The sequence below is a fragment of the Phalaenopsis equestris genome, unplaced genomic scaffold (genome assembly GCF_001263595.1).
Source record: "Phalaenopsis equestris unplaced genomic scaffold, ASM126359v1 Scaffold235974, whole genome shotgun sequence".
In the NCBI taxonomy this organism is placed as follows: Eukaryota; Viridiplantae; Streptophyta; class Magnoliopsida; order Asparagales; family Orchidaceae; genus Phalaenopsis; species Phalaenopsis equestris.
In genome coordinates, this window is record NW_018253823.1 from 17,016 (window position 1) to 40,332 (window position 23,317).

The window sequence follows — 23,317 nt, forward strand, 5'->3', positions numbered from 1 at the left end:
GTGTTCGGCTCGTTCGTTAAGAAACGAACACGAGCTTATTTCAAACAAACTAAATTTTAAACGAACCGAACACGAACACAAGCTTTGTTCGTTCGTGTTCGGTTCGTTTACACCCCTAAGCTGGACTATATTTGCATCTTCTCAAGATCATATTAAATAACATGAATTGTGTTTAGAACAGATTGCTTATAAATACATTGTGCACAACATTGGTTTAGGTGGAACCAATTGAATACATTATGTTTATTTTGAGATAATATCTGAAATGGTCCAGTGAAATGAGGATTAAATTATTTGAGTTGCCTAAGATCATTCGCTCCCTTCCACAAAACTTAAGAGTCTACCACTTCAAATTAGATCTTCTTGTGCTTCTTTTAACAATACTTCATTCATCACATTTGACGAATTGGCCTTAAATTGCTTCGATCTTCTCCATAGTTTCATTCATGATTGGTACTCCTATGATTACATGTTCTGCTAATTGTCCATTATAAAGGCGGCCTACATATGCATCCATACATTGCATCAAACGGAACCATATTGATGCAGACATCCGCATCATTGAGGTGGAAAGAAAGAGTACCATCCCAAAACCAGTCTTGGTCGGTTCTATTCCCTGCCATTCCCTTTAGCTGGCCGACCAACCATAGAATTATGAACTATTTTATCTAGCTTATTATTAGGGTCTCTCTTTTTCCTACATATAAATATATCATTTAAGACCTAGGTTGAGAACTTTCGTTTTGTTTATGATATTTGGAGACTATTTGATGTTTCTCTCTAATAGGAGAGCTTCAAAGAACTCATTCAAGTGGTGAGACTATATATTGAAAGAGCACACTCGCTGGAATTCCCGCAACATCAAATTCGATCCTCACTCCAGTTGCCGTTGTCAACTTTAGTTTCCCCTACTAACCACCCTCCAATAGCAGGTTACCTATTGTGCCACCCAAATTTCCGGTCATTCCAGGTTATCCTCCTTTCACTTGCTAAATATCCTTAAATCGTTGTAGAAACAAACACTATTTTTAGAGAAACCCTAAATAAGTATCATTTTGTATAAATCTTTGAACCCTAGATTTTTTTTTTTTTTCTGAAATCCCCTGAAATCCCAATCCTAACCCCCTAACCCACAAAATCATTCATAAATCCTCCAAACCTAAACATTCGACCAACCCTAAATCTGACATAAAACTTAGTCAAAACCTTAAGTGAAGCAAATCTATCATGACGCCAAGGAGAAAAGTTCAAAAAGATATTCAAAACTTTACCATAGAAGATGTACAAAATAAAATCATTCAATTATAGCAGAAGTTTGTTAATTTTAAAAGAAGATAACATGAGAATATCAAATATAGCAACAACAGTGATCAATCGGATGTAGAAGACCAGAAAAACCTTTTTTCACCAGGAAGTCTATAATGACAAAAAGCCGATGTATCAATTTGTTATTGAGTATAGGATAAGAGAGTGACTTTGGAGTAAAGATTAATTTATTGGATTTTGACGAAAATATGGGCCCTGATGAATTCATTTGTTGGCTTCAGACAATAGAATGAGTCTTTTTAATAAAAAGACATTCCACCTAATAGAATGTGATGTTAGCTGCCATTAATTCAAAGAAAAGTAATTCTATATAGTGGGAGAACCGAAGCTCCTATGCCAACATGAAAGAAAACATAAGTTTACAATCTGGTCTAAAAGATGAAAAGGAAAATGCAACACGAATGCATCCCAACATACTACAGACAATAGTTCTTTTTGAGACTTCAATGTTTACAATAGAAGGAACTATTATTAGAGGAGTATTCCGCCAAATTTAAACAGCTCATGTTGACGGAGCAAGTTAGATCCAAAAGATATTACCAGTCATATATTTGTATCTTTGAGAATTGACATATATTGGCAATGCGATGCAATCATTAGACCTTGTAAAATATACAAACATTAGCCCTAAAGTTGAAAACGCAGAACAACAGCATGGGATCAAATCCACTCTTCAAACAAAGCACAATCATGGGGTCAGATAACACAAGTATCCTTATTAAAGTGTCAAAACCCTCCCATGTGAGAAATCAATATTGGAAATAGCCAAGACTGATCAGACCAACATCACATGGCATCCTCAGCTAAGAAGTGTTTCAAGTGTCATGAAAATGTGCACATTGCATTGGACTACCCAAATATAAGAGTGATTTATAACATTGAACAGGGTGAACTAGAAGCAAAGAGTGAAATCTTCTAGAGATGAGGAGAACGGATATGAGAATTAACTACCAGCTTGGATAAGAGTACTAACTACCCGCAGATGTTGGTGATGTGTTTATAATTCAACCATATCTATAGATCAAGATCAAGAGGGAGTAACATTGGCTTATATATAATATCTTTCCTACTCATTGTACTTTATACAACCTCATGATAGATGAAGCAATTACAAGAGCCTACTCAAATGATAGAAAAGTTGGACCTCATTATTCAAAAGTATTCTCAGCTATATTCTCGACTTAGTTGAAGAAAGAAAATGAGAACAATGTTGACAAAATATTTTATTTGAAACAAGTGACAAGAAGAGATGTGTGTGATGTCGTCCCTATGAATGAATGTCACTTTTCAATAAGTCGACCATGGCAGTATTATAGAGGCACATTAATGATGGCCACAAAAACACCTACTATTTTTATTAAAACTGAAAAAATGCGATGTACTTTTGTAGTGAAGAAATCAACATTGATAAGTACTCAGACAGAGATAGAAACTCTTTCAATAAACTATGACAAAAACATTGGTGGTATTAACATTGATTATGTTCAAGGGAAATGAGATGGAGGATTCGATAACTAACATAGTGTGAGCTCTATTTGAAGAATTTCAAGATGTTATAATTACAACTTTCTTTTTGGATTACCACCCCTACATGAGATTTAGCATGTCATAAGCTTCATTCCATGATTAGTGCTTCCCAAGCGACCATCCTACTAGATGTAACCATTAAAGTATGAGGAGCTCAAAAAATAAGCTGATGATCTGATGGCTCGGGGACTAATTTGTGTAATGTGCTTAGAGGTGTAAACGAGCCAAACACTAGCGAGTCTGGGCTCAGCTCATGTTTAGCTTGATAAAAAATACCACTGTTCTTGTTCGACTCGCTTATATTTCAAAAAAAAAAATATTTGTGTTTGACTCGTTGGCTTGTGAGCCAAACACGAGTTGTTCACAAACAAAGAACCATTTTGACAACCCTAGCCACGCAACCATAGAATGCTAAGGGTTAGGGTGGGATTTAAATCTTATTATTTATATTAAAATGTTATTTAAATATAACTTAATATATTTTTATTTTATTTACAAAAATATTGTTTGTGTTAAGCTCATTTGCTTAGCAAATGAATCCAACACGAGCTTCTTAACAAGTCGAACACAAACTGTTCACAAACAACGAGTCATTTTCACAACTGTAAATGTGCCGGCATGGATTGTGCTCAAGAAAGATGAAACCAGGCATATGCATTTGATAGCAGAGTAGTGAAAAGGATCGACATTAAATACTAACTATTAATACTGATATAGGATGATTTAATTAATTACATGGAGCTAACATCATCTCCAAGATTAATTTACAAAATGGCTACCATCAAATTCAGATGTAACTCGAGGATAAGTGGAAGAATACCTTCATGCGGGATGTACTATATGAGTGCACAGTCATGCATTTTAGCTCGTGCATTGCCCCGAACAATTTTATAAGGCTGATGAAACATGTTTTTCAAGCTGGTCGGTTCAACATAAAATTATTTGTTGCTTTATTTATGTTATTACTAAAGCAAATTTATTTCTGACAAGTTCATGCAGTATCTTGTTAGAGAACTTTAGTTTTGATATTTGGAGAGAATTCTATGCTTTTTTTCTAATTGGAAAGCTATAGTCAATTGTTTTGAGTGCTGAAACCGTCTCAAAATTGAGTACAAGTGATGGAATTCCCTCTACATCTAGTCCAAGTCTGCAACAACCGGCTACCTTTTCCCCTCTTTACATTTACAGAGCAACAGGTTACCCACTGTGCCACCAAGATTTTCAATCATTTCAAGATGTTTAGACCACCTTTCACTTGCTAAACATTCTTAGACTCTTGTACAACTAAACACAATCTTTGAGGAAACCATAGATCAGTGTAGCATACAGATTCTAGATTAATATCCAATGTTGTATATAAACTCAACCAAAGATATTGTTCCAAATCCCCACCAAAGTAAAAAATTTATATTATAAGTTAAATCCTCCATAATTGTATCATTGCAATTAACGATAAAGGAGTATAATTGCTTCAAATTACCACCAAATGATACAGGAGTTTAACCAAACGACAATGAGAAAACAAATAATGTCGTTGAATTCAAACAGAAAATTACAACCAAACATATGAAATATGAAATTGAAACAAACGACACAAACTCAACAAGAATTAGATCTCGAGGTGGTGGTGGGCGGCTATGTGGGTTGGAAGGTAGCGGCAGGTGGTTGGTATGGTTGTATTGGGTATTGGAGGGAGGCAGTTGCAACAGCAGGGGGTTTTGGGCGGCTGTTTAGGGGCGGCAGCAGGTACGGATGGCTGGAACAACAGGAAAATACAGTCTGGGTGGCGATAGCAAGAGAGGGATGGCTGGAACAACAAGAAAACAAATATACATGGAGGTTATTTGATGAAGTCAGTAAAGGTGGAGGATGAAGGCGGTTGGGATGGCTAGAACTGCAGAAAACATCAGAGTCAATGTTCTAGGTGGCTACAACAAGGGAGGGAGACGAGGAGTGATACAGGAAGGATGTCCAACGGTAGGGGAAAGATAAACACCATATCGGGAGTGAGATACAGCCCAAGCACCACTCCGACCCTTGGATACAACCCTCAAAGGGAAAAGAAAGATGTCGGTTGCTATCCCCGACAAACACATGACCAAAATTATAAACATAAACATCACAACGCAAAATGTACAAGTCTTAGATTAGGAGTGACCGACCCAAATTACGCAGCAGCTCACTGGCATGGAGGGTTGATCAGCCTTCCCTAAGCTTGGACCAGTTTGGTTCAGGCCTCGTCAATTGATGCCTTGCGTCCATGGAATCCCACTCAAGATGCCCGCGTCATTCATATTATAAGTTAGGTACTCCATAACTTTTATCATTCAATCAAATGGAGTGCATGTTTGAAGATGGAAAAGCAATGTTGAAATTAATTGTATTCCCATCACTTCTTGCACTTCACAGCCCAAAATAATTGCCTTAAATGGAGATTATGGTCCTACGTATGCCATGAATTTTGAATCTGTTGTCAACATTCAATTGAGCTTATCACCTACAACACTTATCAAAAAAGTATCAGACCTGCACATTTCGTCAACATTACTACTATTACCACAAAGTAACTCGATTGCGAAATGGCATAGGAAATCCAATTATGAAATCAATTATAATATTTTCCCACTTCCAATTTAGAATGGATAAAGATTGTCAGGATCCACTCATCTGCAACAATCCGCATTCACTACTTAACATGTCATGCATCTGTAAATAAACTTAGCTATATATTTGCTTGTTAAAATAAATGTTCTTCAAATCTTGGCACGTCTTAACAAACTCAGCTACCTATAGAACATGTGGCACACTCAGTTTGTTTAACTTTATCCCCTACCAATTATAACATGAAAGAGGCCAATCTTAGGCAACAAGTGCTAACTTAGCTGTTAGAAAAAAGTTTAATCCAGATAGTGGGGACCACATCCAAACACTGCCCCCACTAAATGAAACAATATTTCCTTTCACCATGCTACTCTTAGGTTAGCTCCTAATTCACATAAATACAAAAGATTATAGTGCATCAGAGTTTACCAGGTTCTACGGATTACAATCACTGAATACTCCATGCCAGAATGTCTATCAAGTGCTACTAGTTAACTATTAGTATTTGTCAGGTATGCCAAGCAGCCAAGTACTGCTAGGCAACTTGGCAACTTGTCTACGGTCAAATTCCTATGTCAATTATATATATATGATGTTTTAACCTTCAAGTCAAATTAAATGATTGATCTAGCACTGGCTATCATTCAAATTATGTTAGATCATGTTTCAAACAATATTCAAACACATGTTCTGCCAACGATGAACTTATATGCATTCAAACACATTCTAACATTGTACAAAAAAAAAATCGTTCAAGAAACATGCTTCCAGTGCTTCAAGACATGAAGCCTCAACATACATACCTTAGATAAAAAAATTGTACACCTTACTGGGGGATAATGAAAAATGAGCCTTGAGGCATTTTTCATGCTCTTCATATGGAGGCATGACTCAAGGCTTAAACCTCCAATGATTGTGTTTAAACCATGTTGATACCAAATGAGGTAAACAAAGTCAAATAAAGAAAAGCAGTAAAATATGAAGATTGAAAGAATATAAAGAGAAAGCGATGAGACAGAATAAGTTCTAATAAAAAATTAATTAAACCAACTAGAAGCTAAAAATCTGTATTCATAGAATAGAATTATAAAATATAATATTTAAATCGTATCAAAAATAATCAAACCAATAACAATCCAAATTAAAAATCAAGTCTAATAATATCCAAAAGGATAATTTATCAATGAAAAAAAAATAGAAGTCATAGTTTATATGAAAATTTTAGAATTAATAATAATCTATTTTCTTGTGTTGCATTACCAACACCTTCATATTACTACCAAGCTAAATCTTATCTTGAGACAAAATAATTGTTTTGTCAGGACTTGAGTCAGGCTTATGCCAACTTAGGCTCCTAGGCTTAATCAAACTGTCAATTAGTGCCCTTCCTACGCTCCCATGTTTTTCACTACATTTAATTCTGACACAAGAAATGATCACGGCTTAGCACTCCTAGCTTTTCCATATTTCTTTAACAAAATCAAGATCACATTGGTCCAATACTCTGTCGTCACTCTCTACCTGCTCCTAATAGCTATTGCATCTCGCTAATTCCTAGCATGGGTTGCCATAACTCTTAGTTCCAATCTTATCTTTATAAGACCTTGTTCCCTGTGTCAAACAAAATCAAGGCCTCAATACTTCTTGAAAGGGATCACCTTTTGCCATTAACCATAAACTGAAAACCACCCTTCTTATATCATGTTATTTTCTACAAACCAATCAACTTAACTCTGCACATTGCCTATTAGGTGTACCGACCCTCAGTTTATCTTGAGCCAACCAAACAATCCATATCATACAATGTGCAACCACTAAAGATCAGTCTATCTCATATTATCTTGTAAATTTTCAAAAGTTGGAATGGATGTAAATCATACTATTGAAATTATGCTCTGTTGACCTCATTTTTAGTGAGGTCTAGTCTTTCATGTAGGATTTAGGATCTAGCCTTAGGGGTCTCCCTTTGACTATCTTAGAACCTTAGAAATGGGACCCGCCTCGTTTTAGAAGTTCAACCTACTTCTGTCCCCTTTTGGAATTTCACGTGTGTGGTATCGACTTCTAGCACTTAGAAGGATGAAACCAACATGAAGAAACCCAAAAGGGATTCCTATAGGACCTTTTGAGCCTTAGGATGGCCTTTTGCACAATTCGCACTCCCGCGCGCACAAAACTTTGCAATTCGGAGAGTCGACACGTCTGATCGCCACAATTCACATCGCTTGCACTGTTACCTGTCGAATGCTCGAGTAAACCTTTTGAAACGATCGATCGCGAGTCGAGACTTTATGAAATTTGAATTTTGACGCATTTTTTACCCAATTGTCGACGACGTCGTCCAGGCGACCCCGGATGACAAAACGGACTGCACCGGCACGTCCAGAGCGTCGATTTTGCCTAGGGAGGACACGCATTTTGTTACGACGCCGCGCGCGAATAAATCACATATAATTTAATGTATATATGTATATATATTATATTTATATGTATATATATATATTAATTTATATAAAACCTTTTTTCCCCCTTTCCTCTTTAAACACTAAATCCCTAAATGCACGCACCTGAGCTCTGCCTCCTTTCCCTCTCCTGTTTGCATGTCTGGCCCTTTCCCTTTATCGGTCTCGAGCCAATCAAGCTCCTCCTCCACGCGAGGAAAAGTTCCACGCGAGGGAAAGTTGACCTCGTTCGTCCTTGCCTGACATCCTTCTGCCCGCGGCCTTCCTTCCCGAAGCCGTGCCAGTCTTCTTAGGCTGTGATTTTCCTTTTCCTAGTAGTTTGACTCTGGGAAACTTATTCCCTAGTACACTTGAGCGGCAATTTCTTCTCTTCTTCTCGATGCTTCCCTCGCTGCCACTGGGCTGGCCGCTCGGGCCGAGAGGGTTTGTTTCGGTTGCTTCGCCTTCTGTGAGCAGGGAGCGCGTCCTTTTCTTCTTTGGTCCGATTCGAGTGTCGTGGGTCGAGGGGGTGATCTCCTTTCTCTTCTCCTCTCTTCTCTGCCTATAAAGACAATTTCTTTTGAGATTTTTGGGGTTGTTGAAGAAAAATTTGCAAGAGAGGGGAGTAGAAATTTTGGGCTGTGAAGGGATTGTGTGAGGAAATTGGAAAGGGAATTTCTTTGAGAGCATATCCTTGAGGTGAATCCTTGTGTTGCAGTGCTTTACATTGGTACCAAAGGAAGGTACTATTCTTCCCCCTTTTCTCAGTGTCTCGTTGCCTTTCGGTTTTCCCTCTGTCGAGCCTTGAGCCCGAGCCTTTGAGTATAGTCCTGTTGGATAATACAGCATGCTAGTCCTTTTTACTTTCATATATTTCGAAGCATTCACTCTAGAAGCATGTTAAAGATGAAATGTGGGCATGTCCTAAAAGCTAAACTTGGTTACTTGCTTAAACTAAGAAGGCTATGGCATCTTTATGATTATTGTGACATGTTTATGTTAGAAATATTTAGGGAGTTAAGACATGACTCTGGAGTATTTTTTTGTTTTTCTTGCAAGCATGTTGGGATGTGTATTGTTAAACTTTTCGCTTATCTTTCGTTTAGCATGAGATATTGAAGAATTTATTGGGGTTTTCATGCATGCTAGGGAGGTTTCAGCTTTGGCATCTTAAGACTTGCTCTTGCTTAAAAATGAATGCTAGAGAGTTCATTTTATTTTTTATACATGTGTGGAGCTCGGTTTAGCTCCTCATGAGGCATCACCCTTGTTCAAATATCTGTTGGAATCGTTGTATGCTGGGAATATTTAGACATGCAGGTTGTTTCTTAACTTTAGACGGCTCGGTTTCACCTACAGACGGCTGGAACTTTAATTTCTATTAAAGTATGAATTTATATCAATGCTTGGGTCTGTTTTAATCTTGTCGAGCCCCGGCTTTGGCTTTGGTTCTTGTTGAGCTCGGTTTTGGCTGGGTTTGGAGGTTTCGTTTTGGCTTGAAATGGCTAGAACTTTAATTTTTATGAAAGCCAGAAGTTTCATATCGCTAGGCTTGGCTTTTGGTTCCTGTTGAGCTCTATTTCGGCCTTTGGTCCTTGTTGGGTTCGGTTTTGGCTTGGTTTGGAGTCTCAACTTTGGCTTGAAATGGCTAGAATTTTTTTTTTATGGAAGCTTGGAATTTAATATTGTTGGGTGTGGTTTTGGTGCTTCTTAAATTCGGTTTTGGGCCTTGAATGTTTCGGCTTTGGGCTTTTGTTGGTGCTCGGTTTTCATTTCAGGAGTATGGGACGTTGATTTCTGTGGAGACTCGAGTCTTGACTTTTATTGAGATGTTAGAGCTCTTTTCCTGGCTTTAAGAGCTCTTGTGTTTTAGTCTTGTTGGACTCGGTTTGGGCTCTAAAATGGGGGTTGTGTTTGTTTTGTTTGGCCTTTGTTGGACTTAGTTTGGCTCTAAAGTGGGGGGCTGTGTTTGCTTATTTTAGCCTTGCTGGGCTCGGTTTGGCTCTAGTTGGGGGGACTTGGTTTGTTTTGTTTGGCCCTTACCCGAGAGATGGTTTGGAGGGGGTTTTGCCGGCTTTTGTTCCTTATTGGTTTTGGTTCCTACTCCTACCCGTGAGACCCATTGGAGTTTCTTGAGTTTAATCTACCCTCTCTTGTTGAGTTTGAATCATTTGAATGATTGTAGATGGATCAAACTTGTTACTTTGAGAGATTGGTGATGTTTTATGTATATCAAAACTTGTAGAGAATTGATTTGGGTTTGCCCCGGCCGTGAGCCTCACTTGTTGTTCATTGGGTTTGCCTCGGCCGTGAGTTTCCTCTCCTTCTGTGCCTCGGGTTTGCCTTGGCCATGAGTCCTACCGGCTGTTCATCTCTTTGTAGTGAGCCCGATCGTGAGCATTTATGTGGTTTTATGGGAAGACTTTTACGCTTATTCGATATGTCAAGTTACGGATTAATTCGAAAGTCAGAAGATTTTGATATCAACTTTGGGAGCTGGGGAGGATTTGCAAGCTTTATTTGGAGAGCATTTGGTTGATTTGATTATTCTGCGTCTTTGGGGTTTGGGAAAATTAGCGGGAGCTTGTCCTTTATGCTTATTGGGAAAGACCTTGGGCCCTACTTTTCCAGGTCTTTTCGACGCGAGTTTTTTTTTTTTGAGAACTAATCCAATCTCATTTTCGGTGTTTTAGATGGATCAGTGTCCCCTCTCTCTCACCCTATTTTTGTTTTTTTTCCTTGCTTCTTGGTTCGGATTTTTTCGATGCTTTTGCCCGATGCATAAGTGTCCACGTATAGCCTTTTGCTATACGTGAAACTATCAATCAAGGTCGCAAGTAGTCATTTTGGGGCGTACGGTGGTGATGATAAAGACACACCGAAGATAGAGCAGAAAGATGTCTTATCCTATAACATTAAGATCCAGGCATTTGATGAACAATAGGATATGGTATCCTTCACCAACATAAGTCTAGCGGGAGTTGGCTCGAACCTCCTCAGGTTGTTGGCAGTCTTATGCCTGGTAGCGTAATCGACTCATGGACAACAAAAATTCTAAAAAAAAAAATAATAAGTTTTTGATAAACTATTTTCAAACAAAAACATATTTTTCTACGAAACAAAATTGATAACTCTTCTTTGCATGTTTAAAATTTGTGCAAAAACATAAATTTTAACTTTTAAAATACGTTTTAAAGTTGGTTGTCCACCTGACGAATACATGTTTAGGCTAGGAAATAACCCTCTAAGTGAGGTTCAAGACACCCTTCTAGACGAGTGACGGGTTTTATACATTCGGGTGACCAAGTAGCCTTCGTGAACCCTCGAGAATAAATATACAGCTGAGCCTAGTCCCATACGAGTGCTTGCGGTCCCTATCTGAATCTTTCTGTTTTGCTTTATCGAAGCTTTGGGACAGGGCACTCGTGTTACTTTCCTTCCTTTCGGGATTTCCCCAGAAGTTTTGAGGATTTTCTTTTACTTGAGTCTTTTTCGTTGAGTTTCTCAAGTTTTTTTTCCGCTTTTCCTCGAATTTCCTGGATGACGTTTTCTTCCGAACTTTGTTTTTTGAGATGCATTTAAGCTTGCTATGCTTAAGGAACATCGAATCTCACGGGCGTACAGATTTGTTTTACATTATTTATTTTACATTTTTCAGCATTTAATTTTCCTATTTCTTACCTGCTACCGTACTGTATAGCATGTAGTATTACTGCTGTTTTCCACCTGCTACTATTCTCCCTCTATAGCATGTTACACTCGTCTTATTTCTACTTGTTATTGTTCTCCATGTATAGCATGTTATACTGTTCCTGTTTCTACCTGTTACTGTTCTACATGCATTTTATTGTTTGTTCCTGCGTTGCACACTTTATATTATATAGCTTCAAGCATGTTTCCTTTTTTACATAGGATGTTAGAGGACTACAACCATAGGGCCGTTTGATTTGACACTATAACTGGACACCTTAGAAAACTTAAACTCGTCACGTCGAGGAGCTTGGAGCTAGCGCAGTGGGCAGCACGGTCATCTTCAACAGCATAACACGTCTTCCCCAGCAAAATTATTCTTTTTCCTAGAAATTAAACAACAATCCATAGGATTTTGAGGTTGTTTGTCTGGCGCAACATAAATCCTCCACCTTTTTCTTTAGGCATTCGTATAGCTCTGCTGTACGATTTAAGCCCTAACTCGTTCTAGGTTCCAAGGTTGTCTTTCGATACGACGTAAACTCTCGTATCTTCCAAGCGATTTGTGTGGTCATGTCACGCAAATATAAGCTCTAACTAAATAAAATTGGTAGGATGAAACATTTTAATAATTTCTTCTCAAAACTGGAGCCAAATCATAGGATAGAGTGGGAAGTCACTGAGGTTCTCCTCAGGATCTGTGGTCTCCCCTAGTTTCTCTTCATTTGGATTCCTCAACATTGTTCCAGGTTCGAGCATTTCTCCTTTCACACCTCTTCGTCCGATTTCGTTGAAAAGTTCTATCCTTTGACTTCTTTGAAGATAGTATTCTCTGATTTTTATCGAGAGTTTTCTTTGGTGACTTCGGTCATTTAAGATTTAATTAACTATAGGTATAAGAAGTTTTTCCAAACTCAGCCTAAAATAAACCCTATTTAATTTTTTGTATTAAATATGGGAACTTATCGGCCAATAAAACGGTTTCGCAGACCAAACGGATGTCATAACTTTCTTAGTTTATTTGATCGAGTCTCATCCTCAAGTCTTGTGTTTATCCCTTGGGATAGATACAAGATTTGAGGTAGAGCGCTCTTTCATTTAAACTGCGAAGAATATGAGGTCAGTTTGATTTCATATTTTTCTAAAATTATATATATATATATATAAATTAAAATGTCCTTCCGAAGCGGGCGACGGAATTTCGATTCCGGCGACTGACAGCTTCTTACGGGCAACCCCCAACCAAACCTTTTAGCTGCCGACATGCTCCAATCATAGAGAAGAATAAAAAACACATGGATCAAGGCATTATACTGTTACATTTATTTCCCTATGACCCCCGAATAACAAAAAACTTAAGGCACACAATCAAAGTTTTGTATCGTTAGATATCTCTCTCTATAACTATCAGATTGCAGTCCGTGTGCTTTTTTATAAGATCACTATATCATAATTATTTGTCTTTCTTTTTTTTATTTATTCTTATTTCTATTTATTCTTATTTTGTAATACTTCAAGTTGTATAAATATACATCTCCACTTGTACTAAGAAAATGATAAGATTATTTGACAGTTTTTTTTCATTAATTATTTTCCATATAGTATCAAAGCAAGCTAGGGCATTATTTTCACCATTTATTCTTATTAAGTAGAGTTAGGGTTTTCACATTCAACCTTATCTCTCTTGTTGCCTGGGTTCTTTGACCTTCCTTCATATGAATCAATTATAATTAATAGTGAAAATTAGATCAAAGAAAAACTCCAGAAACTCCAGATATTTCAAGCATCTTAACGTTTGAATGGAAAGAATTATTTCAAATTATCCTAAATCGTTACAGACATTTCTAAAGAAAAATGAGAAGAACCAACACCTTGTGAATCTACATCCGGAGCCCAAGAACCCAATGTTCTTTTTTTGGGAAGAAAATGATTTTACAATCATGACATAGTTGTGGAACACTATGTAAGCGGACATTTTATGTTTCTCTCCGCCTCAAAAACAGTTTGGGATGGAGTTAAACAACCATACTAAAAAATGAGACATATGCACTCATATATGTAATCAAGACAAAGCTCGTCACTACCAAACAAAGCAATAATCTTGTCATTGAATACTTTAAGGTCATGAAGTTTTACTGGTTTGAACCAAAAGCAAAATCTCAAGATGTCTTGCTATGAGGATACAGTGATCCTTATAATGAATTTGACCAAATTCATTTTGAAACCTTAAGCAAAAAAAATATCCTTCTCTAAATAAAGTATTTTTTCTTGTATGAGCATAAGATGGAAGAAGGATTGTGATGATCAACGGTCCAATCCCTAAGATATCTACAATAAAAATTTTTAAATCCCAAGACAAAGGACTTTTATCGCAAAACCATCTCCAAAAGAATGATGAAATCTTTATTTTAAAGGCTATCTGAGCCAACTACTGCAAAAAAGAAAGAGCACACCAAAGGCATGCTGAAAACAAGTCTGCCTAGTGGAGTCAGATGGGCTTAATCAAAAGAAATCAACAAATTAAATTTTTTTTCTCAATTCCTTACAAAAATCATTAGTAGCTTGCTCTATTTTTCATAATGATATAATTTTTAATTTTTATGTTCTTAGTGTCTCTAATAATTCTTCCTCTTAACAGTATATTTCAAACTTACAAATCCTATCCTAATAATAAGATAAAAGTTGAGGATGAATCTTTAATAACTGTTGAGCATAAGAAAACATTTTAATTTCTCCCAACATAACCATCAAAAATGTATTACACCTCCAACACCTCACAATTAATATTTTATCTATTCAAAAATTTACCTAAGACCACAGCTGCAAAATAATATTTACCTAACACTACCATTACCAAGTCCCAGGCAATGAATGTGAAAAGTGGAGAGTTGTGTTAGGTAGTCGACAGATAGTTTAAAAATTATTGAAAAATCATAACATGAATTTTTTGATTATTGTGTAAATGTTAGGGCATCCTCAGGAAGCGACGCGTTGTATGGCCTAAATACAGTGAAAAGTGTGGTAGGGTCACTATACCGCTATCCGACTGTAGTGTCAAATAAGCACGAGTTCTTACATTACGAACGGATGAGGGTAAAGAAGTCAATCCATGAAACTAATATTAGGATGGGATCTTAGAATATAGATACTGTCACAGGTAAATTAACGGAATTAGTTGATATTATGATTCATAGAAAGATAAATATCTTAGGTATTCAAGAAACTAAATGGGTTGGAGAAAAGGCTAAGGAGATTGATAACTTAGATTTTAAACTTTGGCACTCAGGTAATAGTCGCACCAGAAATGATGTAGTTGTAATTATAGATAAGATTTTGAAACATAATGTTGTAAAATTAAAAGAATTGAAGATAGAATTATAGCAATTAAGATTATTAAATTATAGCCCTTAAGATTATTATTGGTACTAAGATTTTTAATATTATAAGTGTTTATGCTCCTCAAGTAGGTTTAAATATATATTCTCAAGAAAATTTCTGAAATTACCAAGAAGACTTGGTACAAATTACACCTCTTGAAGAAAGAATTTATATTGGAGGAGATTTAAATGAACATGTAGGTAGAGTTGTAGAAGATTTTAGAAATATTCATAGTGGCTACGATTTTATAGTGATTAATGAAAAAGGTAGTCATATTAGATTTTGTTTTAGCGTATGATTTTTTTATTGCTAATAAGTTATTCTATAAAAGAGATGAAACATATTATTGCATATAAAAATGGATCTAATAAAACATCAACTGATTATTTTCTTACGAGAAAAAGAGATGATCGAAAATTTAAAGATTGTAAGGACATTCCAAGTAAGGATTTAAGTACTCAACATCGATTATTAATTCTAGATTATAAGATAAAGAGTTGTAAATTAAAGAATAAAAATGAGTTTAAAGTGCAAATTTATTGGGAAGTTCAATTGAATGGCTTCTAATTTTTAACCTCATTTTTATTCCTAAAATTTAAGTACTCAACATTGATTATTAATTTTAATCATGAAAAGTTGTTGACTTACCAGAAGCAAATAAGACGATGGGATATAACTGAATCTTTAGAACCAAAAAAAAGCCTTAAAAGGTACGAAGCATGATTATTAGTCAAAAGATATCTCAATCAAATAAAATTGACTATCAGCTCTTCTTATAAAAATGAATAATATTCACATTCTAAAATCTTTAGCATCAAATTATAGGTGGCATATATAGCAATACAGTGAAAAAGCTGCTTTCTTAGATGCGAGCATCAAATAAAAAGTTTATACGGACACACCATCAATACTTGATAGCTCCTTCAAAAAGAATTAAGTATGAAATTAAAGAAGGCCTCATCCGGACTAAAAGTATAACCAAAAGCTTGGTTTGATATATTTAAGAAGATTATGGTGGGAGCTAAACACAAATAAAACCAATGAGACCAAATACTTTTCACAAAGCACTCTCCTAATGCTAAAATCTCATTCTTCAATTTTTCATTGTATGTATTGATAAAATAATAACTGAAGGATGACAGTCAAGAGAAAGAAGCTAACAAGAAAAAGACTTGCTAAAGAATTTAAAATCAAAGACCTAAAAATACCCAAATCTTTCTTGAACATAAAAATGGCTCAATCTAAATAAATAATATTTCTTTCCCAACAAAGATATGTTATAGATCTACTGAAAGAAAACAAGATAAAAGAGTGTGAGTCCTGTGAAACTTCAATCAACCTATGACAAAAGTTGGACTTTGACAAAGAAGGAACATAAGTAAATATATGACAATATCAAAAGTTAAAACGAAAACTAATATGCGTATAACACATCCGTCCCGATAGTGAATTTGCAGTAAGTCTACTCAGTCAATTCAAGCATATGCCCAAAAAATCATACATTCAAGTCGCCAATAAAGCTCCAAAAAATTTTAATTTAAGCCCATGGAAAGGAATTATAAATACAAGGCATAATATCCCATAAATTGAAGGATACATAGAAACAAACTATGTTGAATCACTAGTAGATAGAATATCCACTTCACGATATTATACATTTCTGGAAGGAAATCGCATAACTTAGAAAAGCAAGAAACTAGCTGTCATTTCAAGATCAAGTGTTGAAGTCGTGTTTAGAGTCATTACCCAAGAGATCTGTAAGCTTCTATAAATCAAAATCATATTAAATGATTTAAAAATCGAGTGAGAGTAGTTTATAAAATATATTAGAAAAATAAATGGACCATCAACATTGTATACAACCAAATATAATATGATCATATCAAGCATGTTGAAGTTGATAGACGCTTCAAAAGAGAAAATTTAAAAGATTGGACCGATTTTTACCCCATATGTGCCTATAGAAAATCAAATGACAGGCATGTTAACCAAAGGACTTTGTATCGCCATATTCAAAAACATAGTAAGCCATTTTGACGTGATAGATCTATACCATCCAATTTGAGAGAGAGAATTGAATTTTTCTTTTTATTTATTTTGTGGTGAGGCTATTCACTCTTCAATCATGACAAAGAAGTTAAGATACACAAATCAAGATCTTGGACTGTTGGATCAAATTTTCTATAGCCCTCAAATTGTAATCCATGTGCTTCCTTATAGGATTGTCAACCACTTATTATTTTTCCTTAATTTACTCCTATTTTGTAATGCTCCTTGAAGATGTATATGTACATCCTCTCTTGTATAAGATAAAAACAATAAAAAATATTTAGAGCTTTCCTTACTTTTTTATTTGCTACACTAATAATAAAACCATAGATACAAAATGTCCATTGCGTAACAATCCTGAAGAAACTTGGACTTGTCATGTCAAAACTTCATCACCCATAAATTAAAAGCCGTAGTTATTCAAGACAAAAGGCATACTAAATGTCCAACCAAGCACAAATTCCATGAAAAACTGAAAGCAGTTAGGATTTCTACTAGATTAAAATAAAAGCCCAAACGTTGTAAATTTTTCATCGAGCATGTGCTAGATAATAGAAGCCATTCAAGTGAACTTCCCTGACATTAAAACTGGAGAATAGATTATAAAAGAATCTTATATGCATTAATCATCTTTAAAATGTGTTAAATAAAAATTAATAGGTGTTCACTTGACTTCCATGAGAAAAATGATGCAGAAATTTTATAAGCATCTTATACAGATTGCTAAATCAATACGTACAGACAGTTACAGAACAACGAGTTTAGTAAGGACATTACAATACTCGAGAGTTGATTTTCATCTATTCAAGACAGTTACTGAAATAAACCAACGTACCAAATAGAATAAAAAATTTTCATGGATTAGAAAGTTACCTGTAAAGCCACCATCCCCACTGTGCTACCAATTAAAGATTGTATTGCTGGATGTAAGTCTATTTTTCTGGCAGTCCACCAAAAACTTACTATTGAAGCCAAAGTTGCAGTTGCCAGGATGCGATGGTCAAACTGTTAAAACCAAAAATGTTACTAGCTACTGTCACCACACCCCGTGAAAACAATGAATCAAGAAGGTGCTAGAGCAAAAATCTCATATTAGTCCACCAAATTAATGGAAACAAAGCTGGAATCCCATTCTATTTACACTAGGTTGGTAGTCAAAAAAAAAAATTGAGAACGTGCAAATATAGGAAAAAGTATAATTAAAGAAGATAACAGATCATACAATACTTGCAGCCAAAAAGGGTGAAAGAAGAAATGCAAATCATGTCATTAAACAAAACCAATAATTAACATTTTTTGGTCTATTAGAAACTCCAGTAGAACTGATATAATTTTGAAATGAATGTCTTCTTTTGGTTCAAAAAAACAAGCCACAAATATGGCTCAGCCGTTCAGCAATAAAACAAAAAACAAAGTCTGAAAAATACACTATACAAATCAAGTGAGATTTGATCCTTCCAAATTGAGAAGCAATATATGTGTACATCATTGAAATTATACCTGAACAGTGGATGTATTCTCAAAAAAGTTACGGAAGAATGGCTTCATGCTAAAAATATCATCAGGAATCCACGAGTCACCCATTTTAGGGAAAGTATTGTAAGCATGGCCCTGGTAACAAGAAGTGAAATCCGTAAATTGTCAATAAATCATGCTTCCAGCCACAATGATAAAAAAACAATTCCAATTATACCGCGTCATTTCCAGCAACAAAAGCTCCTGACACTGCTGTAATCCCCACAAGGACACTGATTGGAAGTGCCAATTTTCGAATCTTGGCAGCACCATTCACCCAACTTAATGATTCAGCTGGAGGTTCAGGCATAACAACTGAAAGAGCAGTCCACAAAAGACCACTGTATATAACAAATGCAGATGTAAGATGAATTGCTAGGCGATAAGGGCTAACTCTTGGTTGAACATATTCAGAAGCTGGTTCCTAATAAAAAGAAAGAAGAATATTAGGAAATATATCAGGTGTTGCGTAAGGGCTTTTACCCAGAAATATAAAAAATTACGTTTATACCTCTAGACCACTCTTCACCATCCACCAGCCAATCAATCCTTGCCCAGCACCAAGTGCAAATAGGGCTGAGAGTCTAATTCCAAGTTGGCGAGTGATGTAACCTTTCACGAGGAAAAAGGAAAAAGGGGCTACAAATATAACGCCCAATGCCCTTCCCCACATTCGATGAGCATATTCCATCCAATAAATATATTTGAACTCTTGAAGACTCATTCCTTTATTCACCCTAAACCATGCCAGAGTTCACTTGGTATTATTAACACATTACCTGAAATAGAAAGCTTTCGGAATGACCAGAAAAAAGAAAAATACTAATGGATGGCACATATATTGGATGAACCAGAAATAACTCTCAAAGATTAAATTGGTGATGCAAAAGATGATAGCATGAACAAATACCAAACAAAAAGGCTCACCTTAAAGGCTCTGAATCTCATTCCATTATCTATTTGATTAAATAAAGGAAAATTTACAGCCATGCCACATAATTCATATGTATTTAAATATATAGCAAGTAAACTTTAATATTTACATTAATATCACTTTACATATGCATGAAAAAGTGTAGTTTCCTTTTTTTAAAGATAGTGATAGTAGTAGTTTTGATGTGATACAAAAGATTAGAGTGTTATAAATATAAAAATCAAAGTTTTGGTGTTAGGTATGTAAATTCATAAGAATTGTGTGGTATGTATGTAACAGCCCCTTAACTGAAAAAAATTTCCAGCCGTTCCAATATCTCAAAGTTAATAATGTAAAAATCTCAACAATTCTTTGATTAAAAGCTTCTGAGTTGTAGTTTGCAAAGCCAATAAATTAGCATAACCTAGAACCATGTTTATTCAACTGATCAAAAATAAAGTTAGGAGTCCGACTCACTAAAATTAAATAATTGAACAGCAATGTATAATTATTGGAAGAAAATAATAAGAGCTATGTTTTCCGCTTGCCCTGTAAATATGTATGTGTGTGTGTGTGTTTTCCGCTTGCCTGTGTGTGTGCGCGCATGTGCGTGTGTGTGCGAGCGAGCGTGTGTGTCAACATGTGAATTTCTGATGTCACATGTACAATGAGGGTATGCAACACAGATGAGGATTCAAAATTATTCAATCATTGGCACATTAAAACAAATGGACATATATTCTATTCAGGAATATTCTCAAAAATATCATAAACAAACCGTTAATGCCATATTCTAGGAAGAACGGACTAGCACGAAAAATTATCGTACCTTTTGTATTCAGGGGATTGTTGATACTTTATAAACTCAAGCAACCATTCATTGTCTGAAAATGGAGGAAGTGTGCCAGTAAATTTCCAATCAGTCATAGATAGACCAGACCGAGTAAGACGGGTAATGCCACCAAGTATCACTAGACTAAAGACCCAAGCAGAACAACCAAACAGCCACACTCCAACTCTTTTCTGAGCATGAGGTGCATCAGTAACAAGCAGTTTCAATCCCAAACATGTTGCTTCTGTCTTAATAGAACTCATGGCTACAGTAGAAGTACACATTCTCTTTGAAGATGAATGCAACCAGCTCTGAAATTAGTTTATTACAAAATAATATTATTAAAACAGTTTTTATCAGAAGAACTAATAGATTCTGAGTAGAATAATTTTATACTACCAAAATAAACTCAAAGTGAAAATTGAGCTACATCAGCTGCATGTATGACAGCTGAAGTGGACAAATCAAGCTTGGAAGTAAACTTTATAAAAGTAGTGTCAAACTAGTGATACCCATATTTAGGTTAAAGAACCTATATAAAAGTAAAATAACTCATATCTGAGCATAAGATATTTCATTTGATAAATCATATGCTTGGGTCAAAAGCTTTATATTTGGTAAAATAATTTATTTTTGTATAAGCCTTAAATGTAATAAAATCTTCTTCCAAAGTAAATTTTCTACAATAAATCTTGTACCTTTATAAAGAGATTTACATACATGCCATTCAATCCCTATGTATTTATGTATCCAACACCTTATACAATAATCTCTAAATAACATCAAAAGATAAGCAAAGAAACCTGTTTTTTCGCTTCAAATAAGTTAATTTCAGTATTATTTTTAATGTAATTTAGGTTCTAGAGAGTTATAAGTAAAAATTAATAATTGTATATTAAAAATGTGAATACATAGGAAATCAATGGAATGTATGTAAGTCCTGCCTTTTTTTAATATAGATCAAAGAGCTTAAAGCCGAGTAAAATATCTTATATTTGACATAAAAACCTTAAAACTGAATCATGAATCTTACATCTAAACAAAGAACTGAAAGTGATCCTTGCACTAATTTTTATAGTATGTTGATTTGAGTGAGCGTGGATCTATTTGGGTGCTGCACATTACTCTTCCAATAGCAACACTTTGAATACCATCATTCAACTTCCTATTGCCATCTAGTAATCGAAACCAAATGATCATAAGCACTATAATTGACATCTAAGAATAAACACTATATAAAAATACAGATCTCTGGTCGCACAAATCAATAAACAAGGAAAAAATAATAATAATTTTATTTTATTTCCATAACCGCAAACTCCCTAATTGAACCAGAAAAAGTGATAAATAAATATATATGGAAAAATCAAAATCACTAAATGAAGTCTCATTACAAGGATCAATAAGCATTACATGTTATCCATGAAAAATCTAACCTTGGGCTAATTAATAGAAAAGAGCAGCACTATAAAATAAAGCAACTGCTAATTCCTGAGTCGACGAAAAAAAAACGCACATTGCAATATGTATGAATCTCAATTGCATGCAGAAGAAACTGGAAACTGCAAACATCTAGAAATTATATATTAAAAAGGCATATCTTGTGCCAAATAGCGCAAGAATAGAACCTGCTTCAGGGTTCTGAACCCGTAAACAGAGAAATATCTTGACATCAGACAAGCCCCGGAGGACCTAGAGGAAGCTAAGCTCGAAGGTGAAAAAAACGCTGATTCAGGCGAAGCCCTAGCACAACTCCTAAACTGCGATGCAATGTTTATTTGGGTCTTTCCCCTGCGCAAGAGGGCTCCTAGCCTGCTACCCAACATCGCCGCTACGAATGCGATTGAGACCCGCGAAGAACCACCGGAGGGAAGTCTGGCTTATGGATTGGTGACCTAAAAAAATAAAATAAAAACCAAAAAACAAAATTTGTAGTCCATACAATTCTTAAGCATTTATATATAGAAAATCTGAATTTAAATACTTACATTAAGAATATTTTAATGACATAAACATATAGCTAAAAAAAACTAAATTTTAGATTTAATAAATTAAATTTTGTGAAAGGGGTTTTGCCCTTTTATTTTTTGAGATTACTTCCTCAAAGTTTAACCATATTTATCATAATTAATCAGTTTTTATGTTTATAAATTTTAAACATAAAAAACAAATTAAGATATTATTTATTTAAATTTTTAAAAAGAAGTTGACAAATAAAATTAAAATAATGCTAATTTATAAATGGTCAAATAATTTATCATATATTTAAAAAAAAAAACCCAAAGGCTAATACATTGTTGACCTCACTTTTGGTTGAGGTTTAGTTTTATCTCTTTAATAGCCTAAGTCTAGGGCATAGGATTTTCCTGTTGACTATTCCTAGAAAACTAGAAAATGAACTCCCACCTTTAGAAACTCTAAACTCTTCTGTGCTCAACTTGAAGTTTCATATACTAGTCTTAATCTCTAGCATTTAGTAGGTGAGGCCACTATAGAGGAAGCTCAAGGGGAGTTCTCATAGGACTGCTTGGCCTCAAGGTTGACCCTGGGTGCTGGTCAGGAGTTAGTTCACTCACTTGCACTCACTTGCAGCCACTTTCACTCACAACCCTAAAACCCAGATTTGTTAACTTTGATCTCTTGATCTTTTGGGAAACTCATGTAGATGGTCTCTTAAACCCACTATCCCTATGCTAGGGTTTAGCTAAGGCCAGTACATAGAGGACCCAAATGGGGATTTCATTAGTCCATAGCTCATATAAGGTGGTTGGCACCCCAATTCTACCAAAATATCCAACTTTGCCTTTTGCCCTCAAATCCACCCAAATTACCTAAATATCCTTGAAACTCTAAATTTGACCAAAGTTTCCAAATTCATCCAAAATGTCCAAACTTCTTAAAAAATCATCTCAAACCATTTGAAACTACCCAAATTGCCCAAAACAACCCAAAAATTCCAAAATTACAAAAATCCCCTCAAATTTGCCAAAATTACAAAAATACCCTTGGTAGCCCAAACTTTCCCAAAACCATCAAAATCATTTC

The 23,317-nt window shown here is 35.2% G+C and overlaps 1 protein-coding gene across 1 annotated transcript in view; it reads right to left on the bottom strand.

The window, feature by feature from the left end:
- Positions 1 to 22,180, bottom strand: part of LOC110039256 (cytochrome c oxidase assembly protein COX15) — a 26,885-nt gene extending 4,705 nt beyond the window's left edge. Inside the window, exons 1-6 of the mRNA XM_020744259.1 lie at positions 21,901 to 22,180; positions 20,270 to 20,583; positions 19,039 to 19,264; positions 18,706 to 18,951; positions 18,513 to 18,623; positions 17,886 to 18,017 (exon numbers count right to left, since the gene is read on the bottom strand). Of these exons, the coding sequence (XP_020599918.1) occupies positions 17,886 to 18,017; positions 18,513 to 18,623; positions 18,706 to 18,951; positions 19,039 to 19,264; positions 20,270 to 20,583; positions 21,901 to 22,098 (1,227 nt within the window). The 5' untranslated portion in view covers positions 22,099 to 22,180. The remainder of the gene's footprint in view (positions 1 to 17,885; positions 18,018 to 18,512; positions 18,624 to 18,705; positions 18,952 to 19,038; positions 19,265 to 20,269; positions 20,584 to 21,900) is intronic.
- Between the last annotated feature and the right edge of the window lie 1,137 nt (positions 22,181 to 23,317).